The sequence below is a fragment of the Echiichthys vipera genome, assembly GCF_963691815.1.
Source record: "Echiichthys vipera genome assembly, chromosome: 7".
In the NCBI taxonomy this organism is placed as follows: Eukaryota; Metazoa; Chordata; class Actinopteri; order Perciformes; family Trachinidae; genus Echiichthys; species Echiichthys vipera.
In genome coordinates, this window is record NC_139832.1 from 10,658,456 (window position 1) to 10,680,195 (window position 21,740).

Below are 21,740 nucleotides of genomic sequence, written 5' to 3' on the forward strand. Positions count from 1 at the left end.
CTGTCCAGGGAAAGCAAGACATCATGGGGGACAAGAGTCACTGCTCATGGGTCCTCATAACACCAGGTGAGTTACAGCATTTTTGTATTCATCCTTTTTCTAGGGGTTAATTTAAACCTGGTTTGAGTCGCACTTTTGTATTATCTGCCTGTGTTGTAAATACATGCTTAATTCAATTCAATTCAATTCAATTTTATTTTATAGAGCCAAATCATAACAAAAGTTATCTCAGGACACTTTACAGACTAGGTATAGACCACACTCTATGACTTATTTATGATTTACATAGACCCAACAATTCCCCCGTAGACTAGTATACTTAAATGTTTTTTTATTTGAGAGTTATGGATGTGAATTTTACTGCATCACTCAGCTACTGACAGCATTTTCAGGGCAACCGCAAATGTTTATTACATTTGACTGACAGAGAGCGGAACTTTTAATAACGTTTTTAGGTATCCGCCATTTTGATAGTCAAATCTGACAGCTTTTTTGTTGCCTGCCTGTGCTGAAGTGTAATTTGGACAGTGTCAACACACCATAGATCAACACAGCCGCCCAGCAGGGCCAACCACCACCGTGTGTAAATGACATTGCAACTGAGGAAGGGGTAGCATCTTTAAGCTAGCAACGCAGTCATGAATAGTCAGCTATGGGCCTCCGTGTGACCTGACAGCCAAAGTAGCCGAGTTGCCGTGCAGCTTTTAGATGACGGATGATACAATGCTGGATACAAGGTGACAGTCCCGTGTCTTTTGGATGGAAAACGTATGTAACCTGACGTAAACCGTGCCGCCTCGCTGTCAAGTTGTCGGGGTAACGCTCGGTCAGAATCAGGAGGACATCGTCCCACCTAGCAACGCAGCCGTGATAAATAACTGACCCGTGTTAGCTTTTCATCTAATTTATAAACATCGTTTGTTACCGGGTGCCGTACTGAAATAGTCTGGTAACGTTAGCAACATTGCTAGCGGACTGGTTTACGACCTGCATGCAAGGTAAGCGAAAGGAGACGTCGTATAAACACTGTAAACGCACAAATAGAGACAAGATAACGTGATGCTACTTAGCGTGAAGTTAAGATAACTGTCTTGATAAGTGACCTTAATTCACGCTGATATAACTGTTATAGGCTAACTAATGTGCAGATGCTAGCTAACATCAACCGTCACCAGCTGATCTTAGGACGACAGAAAGGCCTGTCTTCAGACTGACCCTGGTAGTGCTGTTGTGTTTGTTTTTTAAATTCCTATATTTATGTTTATAGTGTGTTTATAGCTCATAACAAAACACCTGTTTGTTCAGCCTCAACATGTTTATTGAAGGGGTGGGTACACTTGAACAGCATAGTCAGAGATCGTTATTGTTATGCAATCAATTTTAATGAAATTGGGAAAAAAGCACGTTAAGTTCAGCTCTCATTTTAAACTGTATACGTGTTCTGGTATGTGAATGCTGATTCTGCAGTTGTTAAGCCATAGTGAATGGCTTGATGCGGGGCCGCAATTTCACATGCTGGATAAGCACCGTGTTTATCATGACAATCAACTGTTTTCCCATGCATGATGGCCTGAGTCATGAATAATAGGGCTCATCTTCTTAAGCTGGATTCTTCAATTCAATTTTATATACAGTGCCAAATCATAACAAAAGTTATTTCAAGACACTTTACATATAGAGTAGGTCTCGACCACACATGATTTACAGAGACTCAACAATTCCTCCATGAGCAGTGCTCAGCAAGTCACACTATCTGTAATAATACTATTAATATCTAGACCGTATTTATCCATAAATCTTGTGCACACAGCTCTATGTCGGGTGGCCATCTGGCCTGACTTGCTGTATCTGTGGTCTTCTTTGGTTCAGGGGGGTTTTATGTGAAGGTCCCTGCCATTGGCCATTGACAGTACCTGCCTCAGTGTTCAACTGTCATTTTCACCACAGTCTCAAGTTTGCAATTTGAAGTAACATAGATTTCAGCTAATGCACGACTTACTAATTTTCACCCAAATCACTGGCTGACGCATCAGTTTTCTTTTAACTGCTTCCTGCAGGGGGTTTCTTTTGTTTAGAATCATTTTTACTCCAGTCTTTATTTACCAATGTAACTGTATGTTGGAGCTATTCTCAGAGCAGGCTGGGATGTCAATACAGAGATGTGCGGCACTAACTCAATTACATATGCATTGCTTCCTGCTCTCTCCAGAGAGGAGGGCAAGCCTAGTCTCTGCACTTATGCTGACTTTAACTCTTCTTCCGGCTCTAAGAAAGGCAGAGCAAGTCTTACTGGAAATGATTCTGTAACATTTGTTGTTTCCTTTTTTCTCATTACCAGGTTGAAGCCAATCTCTCCAGGGTTTATGTGTCTGGCGTTAGCATGAATGAAGTGGGCGTGTTCGTGTCTTAATTGTGGGAATTTGCTGACTGATGTCCAGGCAATGCATTGTCACAATGGCAAATGGCTGTTTAGCAAGATTTGACTGAGGCTACAACTCCTTGTCTAAATGTAAGAGCATGCATGGTATTGTATCACAAAATGAATTGTTCAGCACAAAGTTAATATTTATGTCATACATGGTCATGATACTGAGCTCCATGTGGCATTCTCTTTTGATCGACAGCTGAGTGTATGTGCGGATGACAGTCAGCCATGTTTTGGAAGTTTGATTTACACACATCTTCTCACCTGGAGGCTTTACTGGACAAGGAGGATGTCACACTCATTGAGCTCATGGACGAGGAAGATGTGTTGCAGGAGTGCAAGGCCCAGAACAGGAGGTCTGTTTATTTTTAGTTTGACCATGTCAGCAGCACATTATGATATTATTACATTTTAGTTTCCAGTTATTCCCCCTGGTGCTAACTAGTGCCTCTTTTCTCATCATCATGGAATTGTAGACTTCTCCTGTACCTGTGCCAGGACCAATGCATGCAGGACCTGGTCCGTATGATTACTACAGAGCCCCCTCCTGGTGTAGAGGAGACAAAGCGCTTCAAGTAGGTGGTTGTGAACAATGTGCTGATGTAGTATGTATACTGTACCCAAGGAACCTTTAGAAGAAGAAATGGCCATGATGTAATTGGTACCAAGTGGTAGGATTCTACATGTATTTGATTGTAGTTAAGCATATTTGTTATCAATAGCTAACCAACCATCACACAGTTGGTTATTTAGGGCTGACATTAGCCAACTCTATTAATAATAGGTTGGACCTCCCCAGCAAGCACCATTCTAACAAGTAATGTCTTTAGAGTTTCCTTGATTGTATTCAGGAAGAGATGCTGGTCCTGCACTACATCAGATCTCTTACCTGTCATTTTGTAGTAAAGATGAGAGTTTAAGTGGGTTCAAATTTGTGAAAAGAAATGGTTATGGATTTAGCTATTTAACCAAACCATTGATTATGCATTTTAGATGGATGGACAATCAACCTGTGAAAATATGGACATCCTGTTCCTGTTTTTTTCAGTTACTTTAACACTACTGAGATAGAAAATTAATTGGTTTAGGTTGGGCTTGCTTCAACTGCCATGTGTGGTCTCTTCATTTATTACAGGTATCCAAATATAGCATGTGAGCTATTGACATGTGATGTGGGAGTGATCAATGATAAGCTGGGTAATGAGGAGCCTCTGCTGGAAACTCTGTATGCCTTCCTGGAGCAGCCATCCCCACTTAACCCCCTCCTGGCATCTTTCTTTAGCAAGACAATTGGGAACCTCATCACACGGAAGACTGAGCAGGTAACGCATACACACACTCTCACACACACTCACTTACACAGCTACTGTAAATCAAAGGGCATACTCTGAGAAGATGACAGATGTTTTTGTGTTGTTGTGATTTAATTCACAAAGTCTGAGGGGTGCTTGCAGCAAGATAATGGAAATTGCTCACACACTGTGAATTACTCTCAACCAAAATAGCTGAAAAGTTTTATTATACAGACAGATTTTCCAACACATAAAGCAGTGCACATGGCTCCAGTTTTACCCTGATAGTGGTTGGGCATGAGGATGTCAAGGTCAGTGGGACCAGCTGGTTGGATCAGAGAAACATATCCCGAAAGCTGTGACAGTCTGAAAGGATATTTATGATTTGAAAAAATTTGAAATGATTTTGGTGAACTTGGTAACCTGGAAGATTTCTTTCCAAAGAAGAATCGCTGGACTTAATGAAGGTTGCTGTGGATACTATTGCCACTTGTACAAGGTTCTAACCTGACTTGGAAACTGATGGTAAGGGGCAGGCACTTTCAAAACATACCTGGAAGGTGATTGGATGAACCAAATGTCTAAGAAGTTCTTGCCGAAGTCAATCGGAAAAAGAGAGAAAACACATTTTCCATCGAGAAAAGCCTTAAGTGCCGTTCTCTTCTCTCTTCATTGAGAGACGGCTAGTTTTATCTCCAGTTCTGATAAAACTATCCTCTTTAGGAGCTGTTAGTTTTGAGCAGCAATGTGTCTTGACAGGAACAATATCCAACATACTATTTTCTAATCTAAGAAATAATCCCAATGGCAATTTTGGACAACAAGGTTGCATGTCCTTTTCTTAATTTAGTTTTGAATTTTGTGTCATGGTGTTTCCTCTGCTCTCTGTTGTCTTCAGGTGCTTAGTTTCCTGCGACGGAAGGAGGGTTTTCTTTCCTTGGTCCTGAAGCATATTGATACATCAGCCATGATGGATGTGCTCCTAAGACTTATCAGCTGCGTGGAGCCACCTCCTCTTCGGCTCGAGACACTTATTGTATGAGACAAATGGAGCCACATTCATACATTAACACATTGCTCACTAATATTGTTTGCAGTGATAATGTGATATTTTTTTTCTCAACAGTGGCTGAATGAAGAGAAACTGGACCAGAGACTCATAGAGCTCATTCACCCTGAGAGAGATGAAGAGGTAGAAAGGCATTTCAGTATTTTTCAGTAATTAACTTCTGTGATAAAACAGTCACCAGCACTCAAAGACCCTTGAATAGACAATTTACAGGACTGAATGTTCATGTGTGTATATGTGTTTTTTTCCCTTACAGAGGCAGTCCAATGCATCTCAAACTTTGTGCGACATTATTCGTCTGAGCAGAGACCAGGCCAATCAGCTCCAAGAGATTTCACAGCCTGATCCTTTGCTGACTGTGCTGGAGTCGTAAGTCATACTGAAATACACACACACACACACACACACACACACACACACACACACACACACACACACACACACACACACACACACACACACACACACACACACACACACACACACACACACACACACACACACACACACACACACCACACCCACACCCACACACACACACACTAACTCTCTTTACAGGATGTGGAGGCAATGACATGCTCCATTGTGTTTCATCAGGCAGGAGTGTGTGGAGCAGTTGCTGCAGAATATGTTCTCAGCAAATAGTACTGAGAGCTGTATCGTCAATGGAATTCAAGTTCTTCTCACATTACTGGAGATCAGGAGGCCTGTGTGAGTGTGAGACTAAAGCTTTTTCAACGGTGTATAATATCTACTATCTAGTTATACTGTGTATAACTAATGATAATGTCATTTTTCATTTGACCCCTTGTCTGGTGAAGTTAGTCACATCTCTCTTTTGTGACCCTTTTATTAAATGTTCTATCTATCCGTTTCCTTTTTTGAGATACAGTATGTGTTTGATCTATTTTTATGACAGGGTTGATGGTGTAATGGATGCTCAGGGATTTGAGAGAAGCTACACTGTTAACAGCAGCATTTTGTTGGCCATCCAACCACACCTGGTACATTTCCACCAGCTACTTCTGGAGCCACCCAAGGTACATAAACAAAGATATAATCATCTATAGGTCCTTAATATTAGCTGTTGTAGTATGATATAGGATGGAAAAATCACGAAATCTGAGACCCCCTGCATTGCAGAATAATTCATCCAGGCAATATGGAAAGCATCAAAAATTAATCAAAGGCTTTTCCCACACGGAAACTCACAAGGGAAAGCTCTCTCATGTGCAGAGAGTGAGTACATAACTGTACTATATATATCAGGCATGTTTTCATTTTGCTGTGCCACAACCCCTTTCCTTGGTAGTTATATTTGATTCTCTGCCACTTAGATAAAATTTTCAATACAGTAGCTACACCCGTATAAAATAAACACTAAACTGCTAAACCTTCAGACTGTTGTTTCCTAAATTCCTCTGTTTCCTCCATCTGTGCACTTTTAGCGAAATCCCATGCTGACATCACTTGGTGTGCTTGAGGAACCATTAGGGAACACTCGTCTGCACGTAGCCAGACTGGTGGCCTCTCTGCTGTATACAAGCTCTGCCAGTCATGCAGTCGTAGCACAGGAACTCTGCCGACTCAATACAATGGACCTGCTTCTGGTGAGATGAATAAACATGCTGCACTTTCAAAGTTCAATTTTGAGAAAGTGTTAAATGTCCCAAAATATATTCTTTTTTTTCAGGACTTGTTCTTCAAGTATACATGGAACAACTTCCTACACCTCCAAGTGGAGCTTTGTGTTGCTGCCATCCTCAGGCCCTGTGCCCATGAAATGAGACTTCAGCCTGGCCTGGGATCCCAGGAAGAAGCTTCACAAGAGCAGGATTTGAGTGTTACTCCTTCTGAAGCTTCATCTACCCCTGAAAACTCTGCACACAATCTAATGGTGACTCATGTAAGTGTCTCTGCTTGTGTTTGAAGCAAGAGGTTTGAATGACATTGAATCTACTGGAACGGCCGCTGTGGTGGCACTTTCTTAAGTTAAGCAATTGATTGATTCTATCATTTATCTCTCAAGTTGTTTCAGCACTGCCACCTTGTCCAGAGGATTCTGGAGGCTTGGGAAGAGAATGATAAAATACAGTAAGGAACTTAATGGCATGATGTTGTTTTTGCTAATAGGCAGTAGCCTATGGGGTTCCCTAAGTGTGGTATGTCTGTGTTCAGGTCAGAAGGTGGTATGAGGAGAGGGTATATGGGACATCTGACCAGGATTGCCAACACAGTAGTCCACAACCTGGAGAAGGGCCCAGTTCACACACAGATTAGTAGCCTCATCACAGGTGTGTGTGGACATGTGCACTCAACATTCATATGTGAAAGAAAGAAGCAATGTACACAATTGTCACTAATGGAATACTGGTTTCTAAATGCTGCTGTTTTTGTTACTGAATGTAGAGCTGCCAGAGGACTACAGAGGGCGCTGGGAAACCTTTGTGGACCAGACCCTGTCAGAGACTAATAGGAAGAACACCATAGACCTGGTACACACACACACACACACACACACACACACATACACATACATGCTCACATATATATATATATATATATATATATATATATAAGTGTTTGTAATTACGCACACTCAAACTTCAAATGTGGCATCGGTGGTTTGGCAGATTGGCAGTGGAAACCCACGCCCTTCATCAGAGGATGATATGGAGAGCCCCTTCCCTAAAGAGCTGACACTACAGCAGGTACACATTAAGCACACATATACAACATATTAAGGGATTCTGTTACTAGAGATAGTAATCTAATTCAAGCTGTGATGTTTGTTTTAGGCCTTTTCAGACTACCAAATCCAGCAGATGACGGCTAACTTTGTGGATCAGTTTGGCTTCAATGATGAGGAATTCACTGATCATGATGACAGCATTGGGTAAATGAACTGATATGCCTCTCTGTATGACAGTGAACTATTGTTATTTTGTGTAAACTGAGGGATTTCTACTGTTGTGGCAGGGCAACATTTGACCGAATTGCAGAGATCAATATCAACATTGATGCAGGCCAGGACACTGTGAGTATATTTAGATTATTTACACAAATTAAATCACACTTGTGTTCAATGAAGTTGTATTTCTGTAATGCTTAGCAGCTTTACATTTCTTAGTTTATTCTTAAAGATGCTAAATGAATTTAATGGCCACAAAAAAAGAATCACAACAACCTAACAAACACACAGCCACCCAATTCAGGTTTAAGGTTTACTCTTAATCTTTGCATTTGTCATGCAACCTTATGGATATTGATGCACACTGATGTCCACTATCCTTTGCAGGCTAATACAGCTGTGTTTGAGGCCTGTTCCAAGGAGCGGATCCATCCCTTTGACGATGATGAAGAGGATATTTGGGAGGAGAAAGAGATCAACTTTGCAACACAAACCAAGTCCCGTAACAGGTAGACACACAACAGTAAAAATGCTATCAATGCTCTGGATTTTATTTCAGCTCTATTATGCTTGAAATTGTGGGTAATGTATGTGAATTAATTGATCCTTGCTCGGTCAAAAATATTAAAATGTTGGTTGTTTTTCTTTAAGGTTTGGCGGGTCACGATCATCCCAGAGCCCAGCAGCCAGTAAGGATTGTGATAGTTTACCAGCTTCTGGCACTGAGGCCTCCGACAGAGCAGACTCAGACTCTGAAGGAGAGGAACCTAAAGATGACCTGGATCCTTTCTCAAGCCAGTGCCCAGCAGAGGCACCAAAGAGTGAGAAATATTCTATTCTGCTGTATAGTAATGCATAATTGTTTTGCCATATATGTCAAGGCTAACGCAGGGTTTGAGCATGTGTCTCATGTAGAATGTATGGTGCTTTTCACACTCAGGCACTGGCTGGGTAGCAGACTTTGGGGAGGTGAACTCAAAGGCTCCTGCAGCAGGAGTTGGCTTTTCTGCCTGGGGCACTCCTGACTCCCAACCAGCTGCCACAGACGCGGAGGAGAAAGGATGGGCCAAGTTCACTGACTTCCAGCCTTTCTGTTGGTGAGTCCAAGTGTATTGTAAACATGAGCTTTTTTCAGAAATTTCACCTTAAAGCTTTGTTTTCATAAAACTATTCTGATAATATATATTCTACTCGAAGTTTGCATCACCATTTAAGTAATTAAAAAACAACATAATGAGGCATATTAAAGAAATTGGGGAATATATTTGAAGAATAGTTTTGTTCCAAGCAAAGACTTCAATCATTTAAAATACAAAATATTTTACATGATGACATATTTTCCCCTTAGGAAGCACTGGCATTTTTTAAATGTCAGTCACAAATGAAAGAAAAATAAAATAAAGCATAGAAAAAGTAATAATTTGAAATTGGTAATTGTAAGATATCAGATTACATTTCTATCAATAGTGTTATTTCGATATCACACTATACTATAGTGTAACTTTGATTGTATGCAAGTTGGAATCTTTTTCTGAAGTTTTAATATGAAGTGAGTTAAATAAATTCAACTTTAAAACACTTGCTGTACCTTGTTGTTCCAAGAAGTATTCCCATATTTTGTTTTTGTTAAAGATTCAAATATTATTATGATTTTCTTTGCTCTGAGTCAAAGTCATCCTTAATTTCGCTGCATTTCAATGGACAACTGTATTACTATATTTCTGGAGGTTTTCTTATCTGTGTGACTTACGTCCCCAGTTCTGAAACAGGCCCCAGATGCAGTTCTCCAGTGGACTCGGAGGTCAGCGGATCAGGCAACACCAAACCAAACCAGAACCGTAAGTTGCTGCTGCATGACACATTCAGCTACATAGTCAATGGGCTTTTTAAAACTCCGAGTTGCATGTTTATTTTTAACTTTTTAAATTGAAATTGAAAATTGCACGTTTTATACCATGATGGACTTTTCATTCTCTTATTAAAATTAATAAAGTCAAAGGATAAACAGTTTTTGAAAGTAAGGTTACTCTTTCATTAAAGAGTACAAACACAACTCTGATGGCATAAAGAAATGACTGTAAGGCTCATAGTCATATGACTCAAGCCATTTGGCAGCTCAATACTACAGCCTTTTCAATCTTCTACCTCTGTGATAAGCTAACCTCTCAAGGGAAATGAGCAAACACCAACCCAAAGTCAGATGATTTCTCCTCCTTTGCTCTCTGCAGCATGTGTTTGGAGCGTGTGTGTGGCAAGAAAAGCTCCCCTGGTGGCATCAGACAGCTCTTCCTCCAGCAGCTCAGAGAGCGACGAGGAAGAAGGAAAGACGGGGTCTGCCACCAGCGAGACAGTCACCACAGAGACTATCACCACAGGGGCTGGCAAGGAGACAATTCGGCTTACTGTAGATGCCAAAAACGAAAGGGCAATCTTCAGCAGGTAGACACGCTCACACACAAGCGATCATGCGCCCCTGCTCTTTCTTGTTATGTTCAGCGTGTCCCGCTCCTCCTATTGTACATTCAAGTGCTTTTACAGAGCCCTTCTTCCCCTTTCCCCTTTTTCCCCATACAATTTTACTTCCACCTTCTCTGTTTTTCTGATGCTATTGCCCTCCTCCTGTCTGTTCCCTCCTTTCTCATCTCCCCTTGACTCCAGAGTATTCAGACCAGCAGTAAGACGGTATGTTGTGCTTGAGGTACTTTGCTCTGGAGTGCAGAATGTGTTCCTGAAATTGTGTGAAGGATTTTAAAGGCCACCATAAGCACAGATGTGCCACATGTTTTTGTTTGCTCGTTCCATTTAACAGGATGTGATGTAACAATTTTCATACTTCAGGACAGGCCTAATTCATCACAAAAATGTACTAACTCACAACTGGTGGCTTGTAGAAAACTTACTGGACCTCTGTCCCAACATGATCCTGGAATTTCAGAAGATGGCCAAATAAAATGGTGGCCTGCCATCTTATCAAATTACACCAAAAGATGAGAGTAGTGAATAACTACTCACTGTGGTTTTATGATACAGATCATTCTTGTCCCAGTCATAATATTAATAAAACCCAAATTGATATGATTTGTTTTCCTTCAGAGCACCAACACTACTAACAGTCTGTCAGATAGCATGCTATGAACAGAAGTCGCTACCAATCCAGCATATCGATATTCTAACAGATCATTAGCAACTTACTAACAAACAGTGCACTACAAGCATGCTACATTTAAATAGATCCTACTTGGAATCTGAAAGTTACTACCTTAGCACAAACCTTGTACCCAACTCACTTTAATTTTGGTCAGTCACGGCCAGCTAACAGAAGAGTGGATTCATGTGTTGCTGTACCCCTTTGGCCATGGTATAGGCCAGTGTGGGCAGCTGAAAGCAGACAACTTGTGTGAAATTTAGCCAATAGCAGAAAGTAGCATCTGCAGTTTGTTCTTTACGTTATGAGTTCAGGTGACAATCCATGGCTATCCCTCTAGTTAGTTACAACAACTTTATGTTTTGTTTGTTTTTTGCAGCGAAGCGGATAAGGTGCCAGTAGAGGAGCTCTCCATCAAAGACAAGGGGAAAGGCAATGAGAAAGAAAGCGAAAAGGGAACGAAACATGGAGACCACCCAACTACCGCCAGTCCATCTAACCAGTTGGCTGCTGTCACACAGTAAGTATGTGTGTGTCTGTGTGTATGTTTGTGTTTGTATACAGCTGAATAAAGAAGGCACCACACAAAACAAATCCGTAGTAACACTCCCGAACCACACCCAAGAACAAGGCCTATTACAAGACTCCTCACATTTTCTGACCTTGTGTTACAGCAACTATTCCAATACTAAAGAGCCATCCACACCAAGAACAATAAGTAGAATGATAACTATGAATATATTGTTTTAATAAATGTTCTAACTAAAGCGGATCGTCCACACCACAGTTATAATGACGACGACAGTGACAAACAACATCACTTTCGGAGCGATTTGATGAACGATAGACAGGACAGCCAATCAAATTCCATCAGAAGTTACAGGCCGTCACGTTCAAAATGTCTCTCTCTCTCCCTCTCTCCTTGCCTCTGTGGTACTGAAAGACGCACAGCAGCGACTACTTTAGGTTTCTTATTCTTATTAATAATAATAAAGTGCTTTACAAATGTTCTATCTGCCGTTTCTTACTTCCTCTTTTATGTTAGCTTATTGATAAACACTGATGAAACACTTAGCCGACGATGCAGAAGATGAGGGTCATGTGGGGCTCCGACACAGCAAGAGCATGCAGCACCGGCATGGGGGCCACTCTTTGCAGAACGTTATTGTTCATCAGTGCTGATGCTCACATCATTATCATTATAGTTATTGTTCTTGATGTGGACTGCTTGTTTTTATTCATAACTTTATAGAAGCTGAGAAAAGGTTGCCTGTGGTCTGGGGATTATCCTCAGCAACATATGTGTCTTTCTCTCATTGAGAGAGATGTTATCAATTTGTTGAAACGTAATATTTATGTACTCTGAAGGTTATAAAACAAATTCTGCTCACCTCTATTTAGGGTGGTGCCAGAAGTCTTAATGGCAGATATCTCCAAACCTTGGCAGATAAAACCAAACTTGTCTGAATTTTCACTTGTCTCTTTTATAGTGTTCATCATTTTGTAATGTGAATGTTTCCTTTACCTTACAGAGAGACGCACCCCTCTGCTAATGGACCAGCCTAACGATGCAGCACTGGCATCTAGACACGCACATACCTGCTTCATACCTGTCCATTCAACACACAGCAGTGTTACCTTTGCTTCCTGTTAGCAGCCCTCCAATGCCCTTCTATGTGTCCAAAAAATGGGAGATGCTCAGTGTGTGAGGTCAAACAGCCCTTAACAGTATGTATGCTAGGTAACCCATATCTACACATAGGTACATTGATCTCTCCTGCACCTTCATGACATAATCTACAACTGAACTGCTTCAAAGAGGAATGTGTGTTTTTAAAAAACATTTCATTGTACCAGATCATGAAAAAAGTCAAATTATCTTACATATGAACTATTTCAAAATGTGATTTTCCCATTAAACATGGGCGAGTGACGATTGTTGTGTGTGGATGAGCAGAGGTTCACTAAATAATACCCAAGTCTGAACTTTTGACTTTAAACTCAGCATCAAATTTCAAATAGTTTGAGCATGTCTGCTCTCTGGGTATTAAATCACAGTCCAGAGATGTTTTTCTATTAGAGCATTTGACTGTTTACACTTTAGTAACAAAAAAAACTGTATTCAAATAATCAGCCAAGATTACAAAAGCCAAGATGCTTGAAAAACTAGCTGCCATTTTCTCTTCAGCAATTCAGTGTACTTGCTAGGCAGACATTTCATTAGTGCAAATATGTGAGTGATAATTATTTGGCTTTTTTTTTTTTTCATACACGCCGACTTAATCATTTCTCAGTCCAAGTAACAGTTCTTGAATCATGTGGAACGTAAATGCTCCCTTTTTGTTCATTTGGAGTATCAGATTTGGGAGCATCATGTTCCAGTTCCTCCTAAAACCTTGTGTGCTGTTGTATCCGTGTGTGTATGTGTGTTTGAGCTCTGTCTGAGGTACAGAGTGCATTCTCAGGTCAAATGAGAGGTATGCAGATACAAAGAAAGCACACATGTGTAACTAACACACATGCACACACACACACAGTGTCGTACACACACACACATGTATACACAGCCAAATCTATATACGTGCAAAAAAAAAACCCACAGTGATGTGCACATACCAATTCATCAGAGCTGTTTAAATGTAATATTGTGAAATTTGAACCTGTATTAGGTTGTGGCTATTCTTGGTAATATGTAAACGTAATATAAATGTAAACAGTATATATAAACACTATCTATTTTTGGAATAAATCCAATGTATGGAAAGGCAGTTGTTTTGCAGGTTGCAATGTGTGTATTGTATGTGTGTGTTGTACTGTTGAAATGAGGCAATAATGATGTCTGTGTTTCGGTTTATACCCCAGCATCAGTTCCTGTTCCTCTGCTATATGCTTTCTAAATGAAGGTGCGTGCGTGTGCGTCTGTCGTCTGTATTATTTACTTCAAGGATAATTCCGGTTTATTAGATCTTGGGTCTTATTTTTATTCATCAATTTTAAACAAAATATCAGGTTAACCAGTGTTATTAGGAAATCATTAGGATAATATTATTGTATAATACGTTCTTCTTTGTAATGAGGGATTATTCTCAGCTAAAACTGAACCCATTTGTTGTTTATCCAATAGTGAATCGACAGGAAAATATCAGGCATAAGTTATTTTACAATCAAAGATGTTAAACATTACTTAATTTCAGTCTGCAGCTTTTGTTTTATGTCTTTCAGTTTTGGACTGTTGGACTTGTTGTGGTCAGACAACAAGCAACTTGATGGCATCACTTTGGGCTTCATGAAATTGTGATGGACATTTTGCACTATTTCCTGACAGTGTATAGACCGAACAAATCGATATAATCAGTAAAATACTCAGTTTAATCAATAATGGAAACAGTGGCGGCCATACTATACTACAGCACTTTGTTTGCCTCATAGTAAATGTGTTTGATAATCTGACTAAACTGTTGGCTGGTTTAAAATCAGTGTGATTGCCTCTCTTCAATCTTTACATTGTTTAATATTTAACTTGTGTACAATCTAATCGTAACTGACAGACATCAAGTACAAGAGCAAAGTTGTCATTAAACCAGAATTATCCTTTACGTCTGCGTGTGCCAAACAGTGATGCTTTTACTTTTCTCTTTCTCCTCGTCTCTCTCTTTCTCAGGGCAGGAGTTGACTTTGATTGCATATATGCCTATGGAACGATTTACATAATACATCACGTATTTATTTGAAACAGCACTTTTTAAAAAGAAGCACTTTTGTTTTGTATCTGGTGGTGCCCGGTGTGCGCACGTTTTTCCCGACTCAAAGAAGTGGGAATGTTTGACTTGAATGAGTGAATTATGTAGATACTTCAGAATACCTTTTCTTCAATGCTTTCTGCCAAAGTGTGTCTTCCCACCAGTGTTACAACTGGGTTCCATATCAAGTAGCCTCCTTTCTTGCAGTTGTGTTACTAGGTCTAGATTATCTGAAGTAGTCTTTGTTTGATCCCTCTTTCATGTTTTGTTTTTTTTAAGTCGTGATGAAGTTATCAACAGTGGGAGAGGAAGCCACATGTCAAAGAGAGACTTTGAAGATTTATCTTGGATCACAGATATTTTTGCTTTTTTGCTGTTTGAAGTGGAGCTGCACAGAGAGTAAGCATTGGCTAAAGTCAGGGTTAGAGGAGAAAAACAGGGCTGTTTTTTGTCACGGTGTGTACAGGGTTAGAATATGTCGCCTCGTCTTTTGCCCAACCTAAGCACTGCATCTGACCCATACCTTTGTGTTTTTGTGTGTGTGAGAGAGAAAGAGTGTGGTGCGTGTGCAGTGTGATTACTGGTATGGTGTGGAGAACGGCATGATGTTCAATACAGTCATCTTTTATAAGTGCCATTAAGTTTGCACATGTGGTCTGTGCTGTATTGTACAGAATATGCCCAAAACTTCAATTAAGAGACAATGGGTGTTAAATTGTTACTATATTCCATTGTCTGTCTCTTAGACTGAGGCCATTTCAAAAATGTAAATCTTTCTCTTGTTACGGCTGGTTACATTTGTGTGGGGGAGTGGCGCGAAATGCGGTCGTGTTGTAAAATGCCTTTTTTTGTAAAGTGGACTGATGCTGGTGGGTTTTTTTTTCTTTTTTTTAATTTAGGGAGTAATGTGTCTGTTTCCTGTTGTCAGTTTAGCTTGTACATTCAGATATGAACCCAATAAACATGTCAGACCAAGAAGAAGCATGAGCCTGTGTTTGTCCCACATGTACAACCTGCTGTAACACACACATACAGTACAAACAGAGAGAGAGAGAAAGCAGGACTTGCTCTATGGAAGCAAAAACATGTTTACCTTTGGGGCAGGTGAACTAATGGATTATGTTGCCTCCCGCTCCTTACTGTATGTGTCCTACACTGATAATTAATGCCACACCATCTCCCTGCAGTGCAAACATAAACCTGGCTGTCACATCATAGATCTTACTGTGCTGCGAGCTGAAAAGAGTTCATGTATCAGTGGGGGGAGAAGCTGAAGACCCTTCTTTTGTGTTCATGCACTTCTCATATTCACTTTTCAGCTGTCTATATATCACTGCCCTTTCACTGTGGGGGGGGGGGGGTCATTCCTTGGCTCGGATACATCACATATGTCATCACATTCCTCTGTAGTTTAAGTGAAGCACATACCCTGGACACACCTGCTGCTGCTCCGGCGTCTCTTTCTGCTCCCTTTTGTCGCCTTTGCGCCTTCTTTTCCTATCTCTTTCCACTCCCACAGAGGAGAAAACACCTTTTTAGTTTGTCGTATGCACCTGCCTGCTCCCTCTGTAGAGAGTTCATGCATGTGGAGAAGAGAGTTTGTATGCAGTGGGAGGAAAAGGGGAAGAAGGCGGAGTTGTGTTTTTTACTTTAATGGGTTGTGGAGAAACCTGCCTGTCCGCTTAGAGCTGGGAGAGGAGGAGCCTGTGGGGTGTGGGACTCTAGACAAAGGAGACATATACTCACTGACACAGGATCACTGGTGCAAAAGGAGAGGCACACAAGACAAGCCTCAACTTCTGGAGTACCTTTTTTATGTGTGTTTTGGAAAACTTTGTGTTATGTTTTTGTCAGCTGTATGGATTCATGTGAGCTGAGAGATGTTTGCGCTGGAGCAGTTGTTCCCATATGCTGCCCATAGTGTGTAGAAGTGTGTGGGTTAGTTTGGGATGGAAAACTGGGGCTGGCACGACCAACAGCTCTGCTCTTAGCTTTACGCCATGGGGGGTTGCCATAGCTACCCCTCGGCTACTAAAGCAGACAGAAAGACTCTTCACTCTTCTGACATCAGCAGTGAAAAACTGTAAGTTGTGTTTATTTTGCTCTTAACCCTCTTGATCAGCCTCATACTTTTGCATCTGCTGCTCCATCTTTCTAGAATACAGAGTTGTCACAGTCACCTTCATATAAATTGTTGTACAGAAAAAGGAAGATGTTGTTGTAGTAGTAATGGATAGTGTGAAAGAAACATGACTAGAAAGCTGGCCGCACATGGTTTACTCAGGAATGTCCTCCAGATAAATGTGTGTGTGCGTGCGTGTGTGTGTGTGTGTGCATGCGTGTGTGTGTGTTACATATTTGTCTGATGGCATCAGTAAAGGTGGATTCCTCCAACAGTGGGAACACATGTTGAGAAGTAGTTTGAACCCAGACGGGGGAAAGGCTGCATGTCGTTTCTTTTTTAAGCACAGTTTCTATTTGCTCTCATATAAATCTTTGAGAGCCAGCTGGCTGCACTGAACAGGACTGTTTTTTTTCACCCCCACAGCCGAGGTAAAGGTAAACAGATAGCCGAGAGTAGAGTGTTTACACACAAACACAACATTACAAGTAGCTCCGGGTTCATTGTGTTTGTGTGCTGACAACTGGAAGCCAAGAGGTAATTAAGTTAATACCATGGAGCTGGAACAGAACAGGATGTTAACAACAGAAGTTCCTGTGTACATTAGAGAAGTGCGGCTAGGATTTGCACTACTGTACCTTTTTGTCCAGCTAATGTTTACATTCTCCTCTGTCACTATTCCTCCCTTTCTACCTCATCTGACCTTTAGTTTGGACAAAGACCTGCTGTTTAGACCAAGTCTCCCTGCACACACACACACACACACACGCGCACACACACACACACACACACACACACACACACACACACACACACACACACACACACACACACACACACACACACACACACACACACACACACACACACACACACACACACACACACACACACACACACCGGGGGGAGTGAAACCCCATAGAGAGCACTGTGTTTCCCTTATCACAGTAGGCAAGGTCACGCTGAGTAAACTCTCAGCTGCTGTATGTGTGTAGACATCTAAAAACAACATGTGGCAGCTGCTTGATGCCGCTACACTTTGGAAAAATTCACTTTAATTCAAACCGCCATCTTTACAAAAACACTAGCTCTCAAACAGAGTAGAGCACTCGTCATCGCGGCACACTACCTGCGTCACCTGCCTGTTTGCATAAAGTCAAATCATGCTGCCAACTTTGACTTTCCAGTACATTTGACATTCGCAAACATCATACAGTTCCTGTACTCGCACCCTATAGTTATCACAAGTTCCCAAGCTGCCAGCCCCGTGTGACTCATTATAAAGCACTACCTGTAGCTTATCAGTAAGTACCGTATATGAACAGATATGGGAAAGACAACAGGCCTCAGCACTGTGCATTATCATGCACAATGTTTTGTTTGATTTTGTAGCAATGACCACTGCAGCAGTGAGCTTCATTAACAGTAATTACTCTGGCTCTGAATTGACTGCCTTCATTAAATTAACTGCAGGTTTATTGGACTTTTAGCTCTGCAGTTACAGCACTGTGTGTGTGTGTGTGTGTGTGTGTGCGTGTGTGTGTGTGTGTGTGTGTGTGTGCGTGTGTGTGTGTGCGTGTGTGCGTGTGTGTGTGTGCGTGTGTGTGTGTGTGTGTGTGTGTGTGTGTGTGTGTGTGTGTGTGTGTGTGTGTGTGTGTGTGTGTGTGTGTGTGTGTGTGTGTGTGTGTGTGTGTGTGTGTGTGTGTGTGTGTGTGTGTGTGTGTGTGTGTGTGTGTGTGTGTGTGTGCGCCACAGAGTGCAAGACAGATGAGCGTGCATCAGAGAGTGTAAAACTTGTTATCTACTGACTGCAGCAGGAGTAATTAATCCACTGACCTATCGATTGTTTTACACAGCGATATTTTCCATCCCTCCACCTTTTTCTTTCTGTCTCTGCTTCATTAACTCTGCATTGTCGTCCCCCAAGGGGAATTAATAACAATAATCTGGAGGAGCGTCCGTATCTGCAGCAGCAGTATGTGTGCCAGCGGATCACTCACACAGACATGTTTGCCCTCACGGCGCTGCCGCCTGGCGTCGACAAGGCAGAGTGGCTTGCCAGCAACAGTGAGTAGACCCTGTTAAAAACAGCAAATTTCTATTAACTCTATTTTCTCCTGCTCCTTATCCTCCCTCACACACTACAAACAAACAAGGAACAGGAATATGTACACGGTGTAAATTTTCTTCTTATTGATTTCTTTCAGCGGTGGGATTTTTCAAGCATATAAACCTGTTCTCTAGTGCACTGTCTGAGTTCTGCACTCCCAGTACCTGCCCAACTGCCTGTGGACCAGGCAACACGTAAGTTACTGAGCATTATGCTACTTTGTCATAGTGATATCTTGTCATGCTGATACCTTAAGTTTTATTTGCAGAGGTTCATATATATATTCAGAGCAAACCCATTTTATATTTACTATTATCCTGAGTAACCTGAAGTCTGGAAAGACAACAATAATATCCATCGTGAGTCTGACAGTGTAATAGGAATCGGTGAATGGGAATGGCAGAAGTTTCACTGGGTTTCTTTTTTAAAGATAGGATTCAGAAAGATTGTTTTCCTCCAGCTTCTGTCTTTCACAGCAACAGCCCTGTTTTCTTTGAGGCAGCAGCACTGCATATGAACAGGAATGACATAATCACTGTTAATTATCTGCTAGTCTGACAATAAATCCTAAAGCAGATGTTTAAGTATTACCTTTGTGATGATTCTTCAAGAAATTGCTAAACTTGAGTCATGTGTGAAAATTTTGGACATGCAAACAAAGCTCATTTTCTAAAGCTTGAGATGTTGAGTCTTAATGACCGTGTGTGTTGGCGTTGTCAGGGTTTATGTTTGGACCGATGACCACGGCAGGAAGCTGAAGTGCTCTGCTCCGCTTTACTTTGACTACGCCATGTCATATATTCAGGAGCTACTGACTGATGAAGATGTGTTCCCCACAAAAGCAGGTAAAGGGCATGTTATTTATGTTGCATTGTTCTGTGTCACATACCCACATTCCCAAAGCCATCACCGCTTCCCTCTTTTCCAGGTTCAGTGTTTCCAACAGGCTACGTCTTTCTGGTCCAGAAGGTGTTTCTGCTGTTTTTCAGGACTCTGGCTCACATTTATTGCTCTCACTACAGAGAGACACTGGCGCTGGGCCTGCACCCACACCTCAACACACTCTTCACACACCTCACACTCTTCTGCCGACAGCACGCCCTGTTGGAGCCAGAGGACACTGAGCCGCTCCAAGACCTCATCGCAGCTCTGGGACAGCAAGGCTGAACCTGAAGAGCAAACACACATATTGGACACTCATATTTTCATCACACATGTATATATATAAAGTCATATCTTGTTATAAAGTTATATAGAGTCTCTCGCCACCCTGGGCCGAACTTAAACATACTTCACAGTATGGATTTTTTTAAAGGTCTGGAAGTTGTAAAATAGAAAATAAAATACTGGTAATGAACAGTATTTTGAAGGAATGAGTTCGTTCTGCTTTCAAAAGCAGTACACCTGACCAGAAAAGGAGTATGTTGCTCCTGTTGTATATAGTTATCCGTTACTGTGATACTGTGTGAAACTGTAGTATTGCATGTCAGTGTATTTTAATATAATTGTGCATTATTATATTATATCAAGGTCAAGATCTTCAAGGTCATGCATGTTTTCCTCATAAACAAAATGTGCCAATATTATATTTTGAACATTTGCAAAAACCTACAAGGATGATGAAGGTTGATACAAATGTGATTACTATGTCATGACTGTATGTAACGACACATCTCTGCATCTGCACTATGTAATGCCTCTGTACTCTGTAATAAACTTATATGACAGACCATTTTATGGCAGATTAAAGAAAAAAATATACCATGATTTAAACTTGCACCTACTTCTCAATTATCTGGAAGCAATCCAATAACAAATTTGTTGAAAAAGACTGGAAGGTATTTTATCAGTCTCACTTTTCTCCATTTAATTCAGTATTTGCAACTACTTCATGTATTTTTTATCTTGATCCTGTAGAAACTGCTGGTGCAGTAATATCAGTATGTCTCAGGTCTTTTGTTTGAGAGCAGCACCACCCTCTGCCAGCACAGGAACACAACGTGTCGTTTTTAACCTTCACTGTCAGTTACAGCACAGTGTAGTGTGCGTAATGTCTGTTTGAGGACAATGAGGACAAAGTGCTGAGTTTCAGCTTTTTATGTGAGGGTTTTTACATCCAGTTTGAGTTAAACGGTGCGGTAACTGTATTGTAGGACTATGTATCAAAGGACTAGGAGTCCTACACTATTCACCTATTACAGATACGAACACCCTTCAGGACCCTTAAAGCTAAGAAGTCAGCACTTACTGTATCCCTTTGTCACTGTTTCATTTCATACCTTGGAGGGAAGCCTAAAGAAAACTTACCACTGTTCAAAAATACTGCACTGTACATCTCCACAGGATTCAAGTTCATGGCTCAATGCCTCCTTTAACTTCTGCATCAATTACAACAGAAAAGTGCTGGGTTGCAGGATTCCATAGAAACGGTCTCTCTCACCTTCCAGATCCACACGTTCAAGTTCTCATTTTGACAAATCCCATGCCATAAAAGTGTCAGGTCAAGTTACTCTGACCTCCTATCGAACACCGACGTTCTCAAACTGAGGCCAACTGAGGAAGAGACGTGAGGAAGATTCTTCCTTACTCAAAAGGGACAGGATGTTTGTGCTCTAAAAATGACTCACAATAAGTCAGTAAGTTCGTTTGGCCCACAGCCCATCAAATATGAACACACAGACACAATATAATCGTATTTTTAGATTCACTCTGACTTATTCTTTCCATTATGCACTTTATAACTGCAGAACTTGCCTGAGAATCATCACGTTATTTAGTTTTCTTCAGTATCAAAGGGATCCAGTGATACTTATCTGTACATCCATGTCGATTATAAACAAGAACTGCAAATACATGATACTTTAAATTATGCAAATTTACAAAAATACAAAAAAAAAACCTAAAAAAAACTAGCCCACTGACTCCA

The 21,740-nt window shown here is 41.0% G+C and overlaps 2 protein-coding genes across 6 annotated transcripts; both read left to right on the forward strand.

Moving 5' to 3' along the window:
* The first annotated feature begins 493 nt into the window (after positions 1–493).
* Positions 494–15,530, forward strand: ppp6r2b (protein phosphatase 6, regulatory subunit 2b). Of its 5 annotated transcripts, none has more exons than XM_083917061.1 (26): positions 494–998; positions 2,339–2,509; positions 2,625–2,781; positions 2,902–3,000; positions 3,561–3,747; positions 4,616–4,753; positions 4,844–4,909; positions 5,043–5,155; positions 5,384–5,497; positions 5,706–5,826; positions 6,235–6,396; positions 6,480–6,692; positions 6,816–6,880; positions 6,965–7,080; positions 7,196–7,281; positions 7,420–7,497; positions 7,585–7,682; positions 7,766–7,823; positions 8,085–8,206; positions 8,349–8,518; positions 8,638–8,794; positions 9,456–9,535; positions 9,926–10,136; positions 10,356–10,379; positions 11,222–11,362; positions 12,375–15,530. In XM_083917061.1, the coding sequence occupies exons 3-26, from the start codon at positions 2,654–2,656 to the stop codon at positions 12,406–12,408; spliced, it is 2,781 nt and encodes a 926-aa protein (XP_083773187.1). In that variant the 5' UTR covers positions 494–998; positions 2,339–2,509; positions 2,625–2,653; the 3' UTR covers positions 12,409–15,530. The 5 variants fall into 5 exon arrangements, with proteins under 5 accessions (XP_083773187.1, XP_083773188.1, XP_083773189.1 ...); XM_083917062.1 differs by having other exon boundaries at positions 494–737; XM_083917063.1 differs by lacking the exon at positions 10,356–10,379.
* An 825-nt stretch (positions 15,531–16,355) lies between these two features.
* On the forward strand, positions 16,356–20,516 carry LOC310949578 (MOB kinase activator 2). Its single transcript, XM_083917068.1, has 5 exons — positions 16,356–16,665; positions 18,632–18,771; positions 18,912–19,008; positions 19,535–19,659; positions 19,743–20,516. The coding sequence occupies exons 1-5, from the start codon at positions 16,583–16,585 to the stop codon at positions 19,979–19,981; spliced, it is 684 nt and encodes a 227-aa protein (XP_083773194.1). The 5' UTR covers positions 16,356–16,582; the 3' UTR covers positions 19,982–20,516.
* The last annotated feature ends 1,224 nt before the right edge of the window (positions 20,517–21,740 follow it).